We start from the raw sequence: 17,816 nt of genomic DNA, 5'->3' as shown, positions 1-17,816 counted from the left end.
CGTACATTTACGCCGATATCGGACACCCTTCCTTTGATGTGGGCTCCGGCGGTGAGCCCACATCTTTCCCAGGACATGTCAGCTGTTTCTAACAGCTGACATGTGCCCACAATAGCCGCGGGTGAAATCGCGATCCACCCGCGGCTATTAACCAGATAAATGCTGCTGTCAAAGGCTGACAGCATTTAACAAGCGCTTCCGGCAATCGCGCCGGAAATACGCCCACCGGTGACCCGCGGCTTGTAATCCCTGGTCTCTGGTGTGTTGGCATGACAACCGGAGGTCTCCTGGAGACCTCTAGGGTTGTCCGTGCTGGATTGCTGTGAGTGTCACCCCCCTTTCGCCTCATTCAAAATAAAAAAAAAAAAATATAAAAAAAAAAAAAAAGGTAAAAACACCAGAATTACATTTTTTTTTGGTCGCTGCGGCATTGCATTAAAATGTAATAACGGGCGATCAAAAGATCGTATCTGCACCATAATGGTATATCTAAAAATGCCAGCTCGGCATGCAAAAAATAAGTTCTCACCCAACCCGTGATCATGAAAAAAGGAGACGCTAAGGGTATTGGAAAATGGCGCAATTTTTTTTTTTTTTTTTTTTTTTTTTTTACAACGTTAGGAATTTTTTTTTCACTACTTAGACATTAAACATGTCAAGGCTCTTTTTTATCTATGAAGTTGTAATGATCTGGAGAATCATAATGGCAGGTCAGTTTTAGCATTTAGTGAACCTAGTAAAAAAAAAAAGCCAAACAAAAAACAAGTCTGGGATTGCACTGTTTTGCAACTTCACCGCGCTTGGAATTTTTTTCCCCGTTTCCAGTACACGACATGGTAAAATCAATGGTGTCGTTCAAAAGTACAACTTGTCCCGCAAAAAACAAGCCAAAGTGCAATTCGACAATTGTTTTTTGTTTTGCCATTTTATCATGTTCACTAAATTCTAAAACGAACCTGCCATTAGGATTCTACAGGTCATTACGAGCTCGTAGAAACCAAACATCTATAGATGTCAACAGCTGCAGGTGGATCGCGATTCCACCTTCAGCTGTAAGGGGCACATGTCAGCTGTTTTGTGCTGGTAAAGTTGTGGACTCATCGTCGGAGCTTGCAACACACGGGGAGCCCACCTTAGACGTAAGTATACGTCTAAGGTGGGAAAGGGGTTAAACTTCGTCAAAGCTCTAAATGCTGGCCCAGACTACCTCCTCATGCATGGCCCATGGCTGACTGCTGCTGTGCCATTATCAAATTTCTACCGTGGGTCAAATGATGCCACTTTTCCTGTTGTCTGCCCCTAATTTTTGGAAATGTTTGGACTCCAACTTGGGTCTCCTTCATGTGTGTTGCCTGAATTTGGCAGGCCTCTCAGAGTACCAGGCCTACACCTGTCACTGACCAATGTTTCAGCTAGAAATGCTGGTCTAAGCACTGTCCCATGCATCCATGCTGCGCAATTATACTATTTGTACACGTTGGTCAATTGAGAGTCACTTTTCCTGGTGTCTGCCCCTAATTTGTGCTGTTTGGGAAGCTTTTTGGCCAACACTTAAGGTATTGTCTATGCGTTTTGTTTTCTCTCCTATTGAATTCAATGGGATTCAGGCACGTTTGACGAACCTGAAAGGTTCGCTCACCTCTAGCAGAGATATTAATGAGTTCTGGCTATTAAGGTCTATATAGCAGGAGCTCATCACCGGGATAACTATGAAATCCGCAGGAAGTAAAACTATATAAAGAAGACTAGTAAATGACCCAGTGTTCAAATTAGGCTTTCAGCCCCAACTCAGATTACTTTTAAAGGGGAATCCAGCATTACATTTTTCTTAGGAATGGGCCATTATAAAATATAAAACTTAGGTATACTCGCCACCTGTTACCCCAATGTATCTACTGCAGGCTCTTGCGGTCAAGTGCTGATATCGAAGGTCATCAGAGAAACATCTGATCACATGCTGTTCCAGTAACCCAACTGCTACAGCCAAACACATACCGCACTTGGTGGTCTAGTTGCCGCAGTCTTCGGTTACTGAGCAGACGCGTCCATGGGAAACAAGTACATCTCTGTTTGTCAGCACTGCCCAAAGCCATGTTCCCACTATGAGATTTTGGTGAGTTTTGATGTTGCAGAATTTATGCACCAATTCTGCACCTATAATCTAAATCAGCTTTCTTTCGTTTTTTTGAGTCCCTTTCTTCCACGTGCGTTTTTATAGCGTTTTTGATGCTGCATTTTGTGTCTCTTGTTGGTATGTCATGTCTTACATAAAGCTGCTTTGCATTTGATACTTCCTGGTATTTGGCTTTGACAAAATTTTATTGATAGTCATGTACAAATCAAAGGAGTTCCATGCAGAAGCACATCCCACCTGTGGCAGCATCAACATAAGTAGCAAGTTAAAAACAAAACACTTATATACAGAGGGAAAAACATTTATGTTCACAAAATATAAAATTTGCATAATGCAAAAATGTATACTGCACAAACATTAGATCTTTGAGCAATTAAATAATTCAAAAACAGTTTATTTACACATCCAGTTGCTATTAAATTACCAATTCCATCGTTTCTCTCTATAAAGAGAGTAATATTTATACTCTGGTGCCACAATGGTCCATTATCCAGTGTTTGGACCAGGCCGCCAAGACAGCGCCCAATTTCCCTCACACCACTCAAAAGAAGTCTGATGCTTTTCTTCGTTTGGGTAAGTGTAGTAAGTTATCGGTAATGGAGGTGGGATCAGGTGCAGTCGGAGTTTGTGATGAAGCCCCTGGTGTGGGAGTAACAGTAGGTGTTAAGCGTGAGCCTCCTGGGGTTTTACAGACATGCAAGCTGCTGTGAGCAGGAGATGGAGTATAGCTGGCCCTTAGAGCTTTATCGGTGTACTTGCTTGACGTTCTATTCACCAAACGCTGAAGAGCAGGGGACATGGATGGACTGAGGCCCTTAGGTGTCAAGCTGTGGACAAACAAACATTACAAATTAACGACAGAAAAAGGACAATCAAAATCAGAATTTAGAATTTTTACTGTCACCTAAAACGCATTTGAATACCGGGCTGTACTTACCTGGCCAGATTCTCCGTCACCCTCCTTAAAGCTTCCTGCTTCTTTGCCCTGTTTTTGGCAGCAGCTTCATTTGCCATTTTCAGACCTAGTCGTTCTCTACGACCTGGCTCTAGGATCTGTAACACAGTGTCAACTCTATTAATTGCACATTTATCGGGTTATATAGAAGAGGTGATCACTTGTTGATCAGTGGAGGCCCAACTAATGAGAACTCAGACTAATGCCCCATATGACTGATGCTGGTGGGAAAATGTATTCCAACTGGTCATAAACAAGAAGACATCCTCCATGTCTAAAGGAAAGAAGGTTTACAGAATCACCATGCATGGGGATTCTTTACTGTAAAAGCAAAGACACAATGTAAATCTCTGACACACTATGTTATGGAGGCCAATTCACCGCACAAGCTTGAAGGTGGCCACTATATCTTTCTAAAAAAAAATATGCCATTACAGTGGAATAACACAGTAGGAAAATAAAGTAAACTGGATGGACATCTCCTTTTTCTATCTTATCAACTATGTGACAAAATGATATGTATATTCTATAAGACTTGTGTCCCATCAGAATATTCACTTTCCAGCAAATGTAAGAAAAATGGCTGTAAACTGTCATATTGCAAGTGTATCCACAACAACACATTTTAAAGAGGACCTCTCACCAGGTGAAAAAGGGGTGAAAAGTGCACAGTTTTTGTTTTTTTATTTCCTCTGCTGCTGAGAATTCCATTTTCTATTTATGCCAACCGGTTAGAGACGTGTGGGCCTTTAATTTAGTGCTAATTTTTTATGTTCTTTACAAGGATGTGTGGCTTACAAGATTCTCAGGGGAACTGTGTCTGTAGACTGTTCTGAATTACCCTGTGAGCAACACCCAGTTAGTAAGGAACATAAAAAAATAGCAGCAATGCCTGTATGGGGGATAAAAACAAACAAACAAACAAAAAACAATACTAAAGAGAAAAGTGGAAATAATAAGAGCAAAAACTATCCACATATGACCACAAGTGATGAGCGAATATACTCATTACTCGAGATTTCTCGAGCACGCTCGGGTGTCCTCCGAGTATTTTTATTGCTCGGAGATTTAGTTTTCATCGCCGTATATGAATGATTTACATCTGTTAGCCAGCATAAGTACATGTGGGGGTTGCCTGGTTGCTAGGGAATCCCCACATGTACTTATCCGGGATAATAGCTGTAAATCATTCAGCTGCGGCAAGAAAAACTAAATCTCCGAGCACTAAAAAAAATACTCGTCGGACACCCGAGCATGCTCGAGAAATCTCGAGTAACGAGTATATTCGCTCATCACTAATGACCATGTGACACGTCCTCTAAAAATTTAAAGAGTTCCATGGAGGGACCCCCTCTTTGTGATATCGCAGCAGTAACTGCAGATTATTAGAATTTTCAGCCCCTGAGTGTGAATGAAATGTTCAGCCATTTAAAGGGGACTATCCAGGCTTGTGATGAAAGTCTTCAGTCACTCTTGGGCGCATCACACAGTGCCAGGATTCTCTGGTGTTCACACTAAGAGCTGGCAATGATATGACCCCAAGTATGTGATCTGATACTTCAGACAACATTCCAACTAGATGTGTGCAGCGCATTAAATTCACTTGTATTGAGCAAGGCTGAGTAGAACTTGCTGGCAACATTGGAGAATCCTGACAGTGTCGGGTGCACATGACGTAAGGATTCGGAAGTGTGCAGACTTTCATCAGAAGACCACACAACTCTATTTAAAAGAGATAAATAGTAAATCTGCGTATCTGCTTCCAGTCAGTAGAAGTATATCACTCGCAAAATGGCCAAAGGCAGTTAGTTCTGCTGTCTGCATTTGCTCCCCAGCCTCTAATATATAAGTGACAGGTTCTCCTCCTGCTTTTCTTAGCGCAGCTTTCCTAACAAGCTGCACAGTGCTCCTGTCCATACAATGGCTGCTGGATGAGCATGTGACTAGACTAGTCTATCAGCTTCCTCCAAATTAAAATGATGTACAAAAAAAAACAAAAAAAAAAAACTTTGCACATTAGGCGTTTTCCCAATTAGAGGAGAGGAGTGGTGCACTAAGAAGTACAGAAGGAAGACCTATAATACTTACTCAGTGTTCGGACTAGAAGACGCACCCCAGGTTTTAGATGACGAATATAAGGGAAAAAAATAAAAAATTGAACCTGGCTTGCTGTAGGTGCTCCGCTCCTACCAGCCCAGGACCCGTAGCATTGCCCCGTTTCCTGCAGCGCTGCCCTAGCTCCTGCCTGTGATCCCGCTCCACCACCACAGTCCTCAAACAACGAGCCAGGTTCAAATTTTTTCCTACATTCGGATTATAATGCGCACCCATTTTCCTGCCAAATCTGGGGTAAAAAAAAGGGTCTTATAATATGAAAAATACAGTATATATTAGTGATTGCCACAAAGTCACATCCATTTGTTAAAATAAAGATAATGTGGGTAACTTATTTCAAGCACTTCTAGTAATGTTCTTACATATTCTCCATGCACTAATAGACCTATCTGAGAAAAAACAATGGCCTACATTACACTCAGAGTGACAAAGTCAATACCTTAAATGATGGTCCAGGTGTCTTCTCTACATATGGGGTCTCTGATCCATCCAGACGAAAAGGAGTGCTCTCAACTTCACCCCAAGTCATAAGTGGAGAGTCATCAACTCCTGTGAGGATGTGTGAAAAACAATGCGAATATTAAGTTGAAACAGAGAATACTTTCTGAGCAAATGGAGAACTACATAAAATCATAGTTCAAACCTGGGGCAGGGGAAGGGGTGGCTACAAATCCAAAGCCATTGACTTTTGGAGATTCTTGCGGAATGAGTTCCTTTCCATCAGGACCAACTTTCCCTTGTTTATACTGCACACCAACAAATGAAAACACTTGTCAATGGGAGGATTCACAAACATAGCAGCAAGTGTAGAGGAGACAAGACAGGAGACCCTTACCTGTGCATTCAAGGCCGCTGCTTGTTGGAGCTGTGTTTTACTCAGGGCTTGACTGAAGGGGTCTTTCTGGAAGCGAGTGTTTTTATGAACTACTTCCCGGGGTTTCTTGAATATAGCATCATTGTCTGGTACACCTAGAAACCAAAAGCTATTGTAATTATTGTAAAACAACTGCACCTAAAAACTTAAAGGCAATTAACTTCCTTTACGTGAAATGACATGCATTTGACAAATGTAATTAAGGAAAATTCCCTACTTTTCACGTTAGCTTGAGCACGATAGAAAGGACAGTAAAATTACATGTTGTAAAGAATCACATGTAAAATGTAAAAGTGTGTACAATGAATAGTACACCAGCCTGTATAGTGCACTTTTTTTCTAGGCTTGACAAAGGCCCTTGCTTCATGGCCGAAACATTGGTAATTTTCCAGTGTGTATACTTGTGTCAATAAAAATAATTTTTGTGGAAGGAAGATAGCCGGTGCCTTGGATTTTTGGAGTACACACTACTAGAGATCAAGAATGTGAAATTTACTGGAATTTGGCTCATTCCTTTCGACAGAACTGGTTTAAATGTCAGGTTTGTAGGTCTCCTCAGTTGTGCGCAGAAATTTTCTACGGGACTAATGTCAGGGCATTTATGATGGCCACTCCATTACCATCACTTAGTTATCCCTTACAGTGACTTTGGAAGTACAGTACAGACCAAAAGTTTGGACACACCTTCTCATTTAAAGATTTTTCATGACTATGAAAATTGCACATTCACACTGAAGGCATAACACTATGAATTAACACAAGTGGAATTATATACTTAACAAAAAAGTGTGAAACAACTGAAATTATGTCTTATATTCTAGGTTCTTCAAAGTAGCCACCTTTTGCTTTGATGACTGCTTTGCACACTCTTGGCATTCTCTTGATGAGCTTCAAGAGGTAGTCACCGGGAATGGTCTTCCAACAATCTTGAAGGAGTTCCCAGAGATGCTTAGCACTCACCCCAAACCATCTTTTTTTTATCAGATAAATTTTTATTAAGGAAAATCAATGATAACAGATGACATCAAGCTGTTATTCACAGACAATCATATTTTATGAACATAACTCCCCCTCCCTTTTCCCTCCCTATCCCCCCCCCCCTTCGAGACCCCTTTAACGCTTTCCCAAATTCCCATCCGATATTCCTTCCCCAATTCAAATACAATTGTATAGTATGAACATCATCTATACCATTATGCATCCTCCCCACAATTCTAATTCCATTCTATCCATGGCTGCCAAATCTTTTGAAATACATCTAGTTTATTTCTCTTAGTATAGATACTTTTTTCCAATAAAATTATATGGTCCGCCTGCGTAAGAAAGTCTCGTCTAGTCGGAGGACCCCAAACCATCTTGATTGGGTTCAGGTCTGGTGACTGTGGAGGCCAGGTCATCTGGCGTAGCACCCCATCATTCTCCTTCTTGGTCAAATAGCCCTTACACAGCCTGGAGGTGTGTTTGGGGTCATTGTCCTGTTGAAAAATAAATGATGGTCCAACTAAACGCAAAACGGATGGAATAGCCATGCTGGTTCAGTATGCCTTCAATTTTGAATAAATCCCCAACAGTGTCACCAGCAAAACACCCCCACACCTCATCCTTCATGCTTCACAGTGGGAACCAGGCATGTAGAGTCGATCCGTTAACCTTTTCTGCGTCGCGCAAAGACACGGTGGTTGGAACCAAAGATCTCCAATTTGGACTCATCAGACCGAAGCACAGATTTCCACTAGTCTAATGTCCATTCCTTGTGACCTTTAGCCCAAACAAGTCATCTGCTTGTTGCCTGTCCTTAGCAGTGGTTTCCTAGAAGCTATTTTACTATGAAGGCCTGCTGCACAAAGTCTCCTCTTAACAGCTGTTGTAGGGATGTGTCTACTGCTAGAACTCTGTGTGACATTCACCTGGCCTCTAATCTGAGCTGCTGTTAACCTGCGATTTCTGAGACTGGTGACTCGGATAAACTTATCCTCAGAAGCAGAGGCGACTCTTGGTCTTCCTTTCCTGTGGCGGTCCTCACGTGAGCCAGTTTCTTTGCAGCGCTTGGTTTTTGCCACTGCACTTGTGGACACTTTCAAAGTTTTCCAAATTTTTCGGACTGACTGACCGTCATTTCTTAAAGTAATGACGGCCACTCATTTTTCTTTACTCAGAATTTGTATTACGGCAAGAAAAAAGCAGCTAACAGTATATTCAGTAGGACTATCAGCTGTGCATCCACCAGACTTCTGCACAACACAACTGATGGTCCCAACCCCATTTGTAAGGCAAGAAATACCACTTATTAAACCTGACAGGGCACACCTGTGAAGTGAAAACCATTCCCGGTGACTACCTCTTATAGCTCATCAAGAGAATACCAGGAGTGTGCAAAGCAGTCATCAAAGCAAAAGGTGGCTACTTTGAAGAACCTAGAATATAAGACAATTTCAGTTGTTTCACACTTTTTTGTTAAGGATATAATTCCACATGTGTTAGTTCATAGTTTTGAGGCCTTCAGTGTGATTGTACAATTTTCATATTCATGAAAATACAGAAAAATCTTTAAATGAGAAGGTGTGTCCAAACTTTTGGTCTGTACTGTATGCTTTGTCGATTTGGAAGACCCAGTCATAACCATGCCTGATGACTTAAGATGTTGCTTTAGTACAGCCATATAAACTTTCATAACCGTATTTTTCAGGCTATAAGACACTTTCTTCCTGGAAAAATGTGGAGGAAAATGAGGGGTGCATCGTTTAGTCCAGATGTACCGGCTCTGGCTGTGGTGGAGAGGTGGGGTAGCGGCATCGGCAGATCAGAGGGTCACAAGTGGCTGGAGGCGGCGGCTGCGGCTAACCCCTGCGCCCGCTGCTAAAGAGAAATGAATATTCACTGCATTCCACGCTCATAAGCGTGGAGGGAAATGAATATTGATTTCTCTTTAATAGCATCTAGGTACAATTGGCCTCATCCCCCAGGCCATAGGACATTGCTACAATAATTACGATCTTGAAAAATTATGCAAATTGTCTCTTCAGAGAGGATGAGAGCTAGAACTCTAGTGCCACCTATTGGAAGCTAGCAATTCCTACAAGTGAATGTCGACCCTTTAACGAGTCTTGTCACATGACTTAGGATAATAGCCAAATCAGAATCTCAATTTACAGACACTGTTTCAGGGTACTGCCCCTCATCAGTGCAAAGTGGAGATCTGCTTTGGCTGTGTGAGGGTCGGCATTGACTTGTAGGATTGCTACCTTCCAATAGGTGGCACTAGAGTTCAAGTTCTCTTCCTCTTTTAAGGCTAAGTGCACACGTCGCAGAATTGCCGCGGAACTTTCCGGGGCAATTCTGCAACTCCAGCCGCGGGTATATCGCATGCGGAATTGGCATGCATATTCCTGCTAAAAACTAGCATTTTGTCTATGCAGCATCAATAGTAAAATGTTAAAAATAATTAAAAAAAATTTAAAAAATGGTTATTCAAACCTTCCGAAGGCAGCCGATCTCCTCAGCGGTGCACGCGGCGGCTTCCGTTCCCATGGTTGCTTTGTGTGCAGAACCTACGATGACTTCACGGTCACGTGACCGCGACGTCGTCGCAGGTCCTTCACATAAAGCATCCATTGGAACGGAAGCGGCCGCGTGCACCGCAGAGAGGCAGGAAGACTCAGGGGGCCATCAGAAGGTGAGTATATCACTATTTTTTATTTTAATTCTTGTTTTTTTTTTTACAATTATATGGTGCCCAGACTGTGGAGGAGAGTCTCCTCTCCTCCACCCTGGATACCAACCGCACATGATCTGCTTACTTCCTGCATGGTGGGCATAGCCCCATGCGGGAAGTAAGCAGATCAATGCATTCCTATGTGTGCGGAATCCCCACGATTCTGCAAATTTAATGTGAGTGGAAAGACGTGGGCACTGCAATATAGTGAGTGGAAAGACGTGGGCACTGCAATATAGTGAGTGGAAAGACGTGGGCATTGCAATATAGTGAGTGGAAAGACGTGGGCCAGACCAGGCCGAAACGTTTTACGTACTACAAAATAAAAACCACAAGTTTGTCTTAAAGTTGAGTGCCGGGTTCTTCTTATCTATCTGCAAATTTAATGAACATGCGCACAAAAAATGCGGATTGCATTCTATTAAATAGGATACTTAATGTGAGCATTATTTTCGCGGTTTTATAGTGCTTTTATAGCGAAAAACCGCAAAAAATCTGCTACATGTGCACACAGCCTAAGAGACAATTTGTATAATTAGCATATTTCCCAGGAGGAGCATTGCGGCTTTAAGTCTCCTCATCTCAGCATGCTTAGCACGTCAATCTCCGCAAGGAGACACGATACTTCTTGGATATCGATCTTGAAAAATTTAACTTTTTGTTTTTTTATGGCCATTTTTGGGCAGAAGCATTTTTCTTGCTAAGCATCCTTTCAGGTCATGTCCATATAGGGAACATATTCCTGTTAATATTGATACGTTTCTACACATTTCCTCCAGCATCTTTACATGGTCTTTTATGGTTGTTCTTGAATTGGTATATTTTGTATCAAAGTACACTCATCTCTAGATGACAGAACACATCTCCTTCCTGAATGGTATTGATGGCGGTGTTAAAAACGGCAGTCTATCGTTTCAAATGAACGTGGTACCTTCAAGAATTGGGAAATGTTCTTAAAAATGCACCAGACTTCTGGAGGTCTATGCATGTTTTACTGAGGTTTTGATTTTAATAAGATGTCAAGCAAAGAGGCAAGTAGGCCTTAAAGTAAACCTGTCAGCTGATTCATGCTGCTTAAACCATGGGCAGAATTAAGCCTGGCAGCACGATTGCAGCTAGGTATAACGTTCTCTAAAAAGCTCCAGCATTTCAGGGAAATAATAATTTGAAGATCCCACCAGGAGAGACCAGAGGAATCCACTGTGACTACCACGCCCCACTTCAGGTCTCTTCCTAGTGCACATAGGGAGAGACTTAGTCACAAAAATTATGGTGAATACCATAAATATTATATGACCGTGCATCAAAATCAAACACAACAGCCTACAAAAAGATACATTGCCAAGACTATAGAAAATATAAAATATTAATATAAGTAATTAATGAAAATATTTTGAGGACTGAAAAGGGGAATACCACATTAAATTAAAAATAATAAATACATCAACAGTGAGAGGTGTGATATTTATCCATGGGTATTCAATAGATCATGTATACAAATCTGTCCCGATACATAAAGTGCATATATCCAGTAAGGAACCTATATGCTGCCATAGAATGATCCAGAAATTTATATAATTTATATAAGTGCATATTGCTTCAAAAGATACTACAATATTTCTAGATCCTATGTGTGTCCTAATATCTCTTGAATACGGTAAACCGTGAATAGATAAGTACAGGAGCAGCACATAATGGTAACTATTACACTATAAGAATATTGTTAATACAACAGTATACATGAAAAACATTTGTCAAATGGAATACAGACCTCACACCAAGAGCATGTTCCCATGGTCTGTATTCCATTTGTTTTTCATTGGATTCACAGGATTTGATGCGAGGTGCACACAAAAGTGCATGCTACTCATCCGACACAAAGAGGAGTGAATCAGGATCATCTGACTACAAGCACATAGCTGATCTTAATGAATCGGGCCCTATTAGGCTGTGCAGTGGTTCATTTGTAGCCTTGCACCGGTGGAGGTCTAATCTCACCAAGAACTAAATCTGCAAGGAGTTTGTATGTTCTCTCCGTGTTTGTGCGAGTTACCTCTGAGTAATCTGGCTTCCTCCCACACTCCAAAGACATACTAAAAGAGAATGTAGATTGTGAGCCCCACTGATGGACAGTGATGAGGATGGCTGTGAAAATTAATGGCACTATATAAAAGAAATAAAATAAAGCTAAGAAAAAAACAAAAAGTGTAACTGCATACCTTCAGGATAGTACATAAGAGAGTTGTGGGTGAACTCTAACAAGCATGTCCACTGGTATTCTGCCAATTTCAGCTTCAATATTGTTCCTTAGGTCTTCCAAGGTGTTGGGACGGTTGATATACACCTTAGACTTCAGGTAACCCCAAAGGAAAAAATCGCATGGGGCTAAATCTGGTGAGCGTGCTGGCCAGTTCACATCTCCCCTCAAAGAGATAAGCCGTCCAGGAAACATTTGCCTCAAACAATTCATGGTAACCCTCGCTGTGTGTGCAGTGGCACCATCCTGTTGGAACCATGTATCCTCTAGTTCCATTGCCTCAAGAGCCGGCTGAAAATAATCCTGTATCATAGACAAGTACCGTTCGGAGTTCACAGTTATGGCACGACCATTATCCTGAAAAAAGTAAGGACCAATGATGCCTACTCGTGATATGGCGCACCACACAGTGACGCGGTCCGAATGCAGAGGTCTCTCGTGAACTTCTCTGGGGTTTGTTTCACTCCAGTAACGCATATTTTGTTTGTTTACACACCCACTGATGTGAAAATGTGCCTCATCAGAAAAAAACACAATTGCGTCACGGGGTATCGTTGCTAACATGTCTTCACAAGAGGTCCGCCGTGTCAAATAGTCCCATGCTGACAAATGTTGGACCACGCACATTTTATACGGGTGAAAATTCAGTTCATCATGAAGAATTCGGTGGAGAGAACGTCTTGAAATGCCAAGAGCAAATGATTGCTTCCGAGCAGAGCGTTTCGGAGATTGCAGTACTGCTGCTCTAACTCTCTCGATGTTTTGTGGTGTTGTAATCCTTCTCTCAGGTCCCCTTCGTACACATGACACATTCCCTGCTGTTCTGAATGCATTCACCCAATTTACAATTGATTGCCGTCCAGGAACACGTCCGCGTGGAGGAACAGCGAATTGTAAACGAAAAGCACGCTGCACTGCAATGATCGAGTGGGCATTTGAAAAATACGCTTCAACACAAAATGACCTCTCCTCACGTGTCCACTGCATGATGGCAACTGAAAGGCAGAGGAATACAAATCTCCCATCAGCCACTGTAAGCCACACCCACTCTCCCCTCTCTTCGACCGACAGTGCCGCCACAGCATGCAGTGCAAAAAAGCAAATTACCGCGCTCCACCCTGTATAATAATCTAGCGATTGCCATTTTCAAATTGTTATCCACAACTATCTCCTCTACATAACCCAACACGAACACCACTGGTTCCCTTGGAATTACACATCTGTACGCCCCTTCTATCCGGCTGAGAACCACCAACCAAAAAGCTGTCAATCTCGGACACGTCCAGAGCATGTGAAACATTCTCGCATTATCATTCCTACATCTAGGGCATTCCGAGTCAGATCTCAACCCAGCTTTTTATAGGACATCCGGAGACCTATACACTCTGTGTATAATATAAAGCTGGGAAAGTCTATATGGCTCATTCAATGATAGTTTTGGTATCCATTCTAATACAGATTCACACGATTCGTCCTCTAAGGCAGGGGTCCCCAACTCCAGTCCTCAAGGCCCACCAACATGTCATGTTTCCAGGATTTCCTTAGTCTTGCCCAGGTAATAATTGCATCACCTGTGCAATGCAAAGGAAATCCTGAAAACATGACCTGTTGGTGGGCCTTGAGGACTGGAGTTGGGGACCCCTGCTCTAAGTGACCCAATTCTCTTTCCCATTTAGCCCTTGCACCAATCGGATATCCCAATGAGTGAGTATGAAGTAAGTCCTTGTACAGGGAGAAGATAACACCCCTCGTTGTCCCCACTCCACAGATGTATTCCAATACGAAGTCACTTTGGATTTTGAGACAATCCCCCTTATTCTGAGCTACAAATGCATGTCGGACTTGTGCATATTGATATTCCCCGGATGTCTTAAGCTCATACTCCGACTGCAGCTGGGAAAAGGGTTTCAGCTCCCGCCGCTCAAGAATCTGATAGACATATCGAATTCCCTTAGCTTGCCATTCTGATATACATCCCATTGCCAAAAACTCCAATAGATTATTATAACACCATAGCGGAGAGAACCTGGTAAGACAGGTAACCCCACGAATTTGTTTAACTCTCCCCCATATTTTATAAATCAGAAACAATGTTCGATACGTTTTCCCAAGCATCCCCAGGGAACCATCTTCTAAACACTGTACCGCTGGACTTCTTTTTGTCATCCTTTCTATCAAGAGTTGTACCCCATTGGCAGACGTCCCATGCTCCCAGCCCTTTAAATGCTGACATTGGGCTGCTAAAAAGTATATTTCTGGATTAGGCAAAGCCAAACCTCCTGTGTCCTTAGGGCGTTGAAGCGTCTCCAACCTGATTCGTGGATGCCGTTTCCCCCACACCAAACTTCTAAATAATAAGTTAATCAGTTTGAATTTCCCGCGTGGTATCCAGATAGGTGAATTATGGAGAACATACAGTATCTTAGGCATCAGAATCATCTTAATAAGATTAACTCGACCTACAACAGACAAATGCAATTTAGACCAAGCCCCTACCTTTGCCTTAAAGAGTTCCCAACACCTGTGTCAGATTCTTATGCAAATAATTTGTAATCGGCATAGAGATTTGTATTCCCAAATATTTGAATTGGTCGGCTATTTTAAGTTTGCCCCTTCCGTGGAATCTCCCAGCTCATCCCTTACATCATCCACCCTGAGTGGAGTTGATTTATTCCAATTTATCTTTAGCCCCAACAAAGCACCAAATCCCTCGATGAGCCAAATAGCATTGCTCAAAGAGTTATGTGGGTCTCTCAAGAACAGTAGTATATCGTCCGCGTAAAGCGCTATCTTCTCTTCTATCGACCCATACTTAAACACAGAGACCTCGGCAGACTGTACAATTTTGGCGGCCAACGGCTCCACGGCCAAAGCAAAGAAAAGAGGGGAGAGCGGACACCCCTGTCTCGTCCCTCTATGTAGCTCTACCGTATGAGAAAGCTCCCCATTCACTCTCACTCTAGCTGATGGTTGCGCATACAACAACTGAACCCTAGACACAAATTGTGGTCCAAAGAAAAAACACTGCAATACCTGCCACAAGTACCCCTATTTCACGCTATCAAATGCCTCATGAGCGTCTAAGGAAGCAATAACCATGACCGCCGTTATCGGCCCCCAGTTGTAAATTCATAAAAAGCCTTCTTAGATTAACTGCCGTAGACCTGTCAGGTATAAAGCCAGACTGATCTGGATGTATTAACTTAGAAATTACACCCGTCAATCGGGTCGAAAACACCCCGGCCAGAAGTTTAACGTCCGTAGTGAGCAAAGAGATCGGGCGAAAAGATTTAAGCAGTAGTAGATCTTTATCCTCCTTCGGCATTACAACTATTATCACCCCCCTCATGGAGGATTCCCTTATTTTTAGCCTTCTCCAAGACTACTCAGTCTGGACAGCAACACTACACTCCCTCCATCTCTTTATAAATTTCGGCTGGTAGTCCATCTGTACCTGGCACCTTGCCATTGCCCTTAATGCGCGGCTTAGTTCTTCGTCTGTAATAGGCCCCTCAAACTTTCCCTATCCACCTCACTCAGCCTAGGTAAGACAATACCCTCGAGAAATGCTATATTGTCTCCCACCGATGGGACAACACCAGAGGAGTACAGATCAGTATAAAAGTCCATAAAGACCCTTAAGATCTCAGAAGTCTCCGACACTTTCGTACCGTTGTTAAGTTCCAATAAATGTACGAATGATGTAACCCTCTGAGCAGAAGCCACCAGCAAAAAGAATATGCCCAACTACCTCCCCCTCCTGGTAAAAAGCTAGTCGTTGGAACTCCCTCTTCCTCCCTGCCCTCTCCAAAATAATTTTATCCATATTATTCTGGGCTTCTTTTAGCCGATTCCCAGCATCAGGGGTACCCAGTGTGACCAACTCATCTTCAGCAATTCTCAACCTTTCCCTCACGGCATTCTCCACCTACTTTGACCGCCGCTTACATCTACTGATATGGGATCATTGTCTTGTTGGAAGACAAATCTCCGTCCCGGTCTCAGGTCTTTTGCAGACTCCAACTGGTTTTCTTCAAGAATGGTCCTGTATTTGGCTCCATCCATCTTCCCATCAATTTTAACCATCTTCCCTGTCCCTGCTGAAGCAGGCCCAAACCATGATGCTGCCACCACCATGTTTGACAATGGGGATGGTGTGTTCAGGGTGAGGAGCTGTGTTGCCTTTACACCAAACATATCGTTTGGCATTGTAGCCAAAAAGTTCGATTTTGGTTTCATCTGACCGGAGCACCTTCTTCCAAATATTTGGTGCGTCTCCCAGGTGGTTTGTTGCAAACTTTAAAGGACACTTTTTATGGATATCTTTGAGAAATAGCTTTCTTCTTACCACTCTTCCATAAAGGCCAGATTTGTGCAGTGTACGACTGATTGTTGTCCTATGGACAGACTGACCCACCTCAGCTGTTCATCTCTGCAGTTCATCCAGAGTGATCATGGACCTCTTGGCTGCATCTCTGATCAGTCTTCTCCTTGTTTGAGATGAAAGTTTAGAGGGACGGCCGGGTCTTGGTACATTTGCATTGGTATGATACTCCTTCCATTTCAATATGATCCCTTGCACAGTGCTCCTTGGGATGTTTAAAGTTTTGGAAATCATTTTGTATCCAAACACGGCTTTAAACTTCTTCACAGCAGTATCACAGACCTGCCTGTTGTGTTCCTTGGTCTTCATGATGCTCTCTGGGCTTCAAACAGAACCCTGAGACTTTCACAGAGCAGGTGCATTTATACGGAGACTTGATTACACACATTTGGATTATATTTATCATCATTAGGCATTTAGGACAACATTGGATCATTCAGAGATCCACAATGAAGTTCTGGAGTGAGTTTGCTGCACAAAGTAAAGGGGCCGAATAATATTTCACGCCCCACTTTTCAGTCCTTGAATTTCCACAAAAATTTAAAACAACAAATAAATTTCGTTCAGCTTCACAATTGTGTTCCACTTGTTGTTGATTCTTCACCAAAAATTTAAATTTGGTATCTTTATTGTTTGAAGCATGATATGTGGGAAAAGGATGAAAAGTTCCAGGGGGCCGAATACTTTTGCAACGCACTGTAAGATCCTTAGGGGGTCTACTTTCCAAAATGGGGTCACTTGTGGGGGGATTCTATGGTTTAGGCACATCAGTGGCTCTGCAAAAAACGCAACATGACGCTCGCAGACCATTCCATCAAAGTCTGCATTCCAAAACGCCACAACTTCCCATCCGAGCCCCGACGTGTGCCCAAACAGTAGTTTTCTCCCACATATGGGGTATCAGCGAATTCAGGACAAATTGCACAGCAACATTTGGGGTCAAATATCTCCTGTTACCCTTGGAAAATACAAAAACTGTGAGCGAAAAGATCATTTTTGTGGAAAAAATATGATTTTTTTTATTTTTAAAGCTCTCTGTATTATAAACTTCTGTGAAGCACAGGGGAGTGCTCACCACACATCTAGATAAGTTCCTTAGGGGGTCTACTTTCCAAGATAGTGTCACTTGTGGGGGTTTTCCACTGTTTAGGCACATCAGGAGCTCTCCAAACGCAGCATGGTGTCTGATCTCAATTTCAGCCAATTTTGCATTGAAAAGTCAAACAGCGCTCCTTCCCTTCCGATCTCTGCCATGCGCCCAAACAGTGGTTTACCTGAAAAAATGGGGTATCAGCGCACTCAGGACAAATTGTAAAACAACTTTTGGGGTCTAATTTCTCCTGTTACCCTTAGTAAAATAAAACAAATTGGATCTGAAGTAATTT

At 42.5% G+C, this 17,816-nt stretch overlaps 1 protein-coding gene across 2 annotated transcripts in view; it reads right to left on the bottom strand.

Moving 5' to 3' along the window:
• Positions 1–2,300: 2,300 nt before the first annotated feature.
• Positions 2,301–17,816, bottom strand: part of LOC138669972 (splicing factor ESS-2 homolog) — an 89,079-nt gene continuing 73,563 nt past the window's right edge. For both annotated transcript variants that reach the window (XM_069756904.1, XM_069756895.1), the window contains 5 exons: positions 6,040–6,173; positions 5,848–5,950; positions 5,644–5,753; positions 3,072–3,187; positions 2,301–2,961 (listed from right to left, as the gene is read on the bottom strand). In XM_069756904.1, the coding sequence (XP_069613005.1) occupies positions 2,676–2,961; positions 3,072–3,187; positions 5,644–5,753; positions 5,848–5,950; positions 6,040–6,173 (749 nt within the window). In that variant the 3' untranslated portion in view covers positions 2,301–2,675. The remainder of the gene's footprint in view (positions 2,962–3,071; positions 3,188–5,643; positions 5,754–5,847; positions 5,951–6,039; positions 6,174–17,816) is intronic.

The sequence above is a fragment of the Ranitomeya imitator genome, chromosome 1 (assembly GCF_032444005.1).
Source record: "Ranitomeya imitator isolate aRanImi1 chromosome 1, aRanImi1.pri, whole genome shotgun sequence".
Lineage (NCBI taxonomy): Eukaryota > Metazoa > Chordata > Amphibia > Anura > Dendrobatidae > Ranitomeya > Ranitomeya imitator.
The sequence above is the reverse complement of the archived record's forward strand: the minus strand, read 5'-3'. Positions and strand labels throughout refer to the sequence as shown.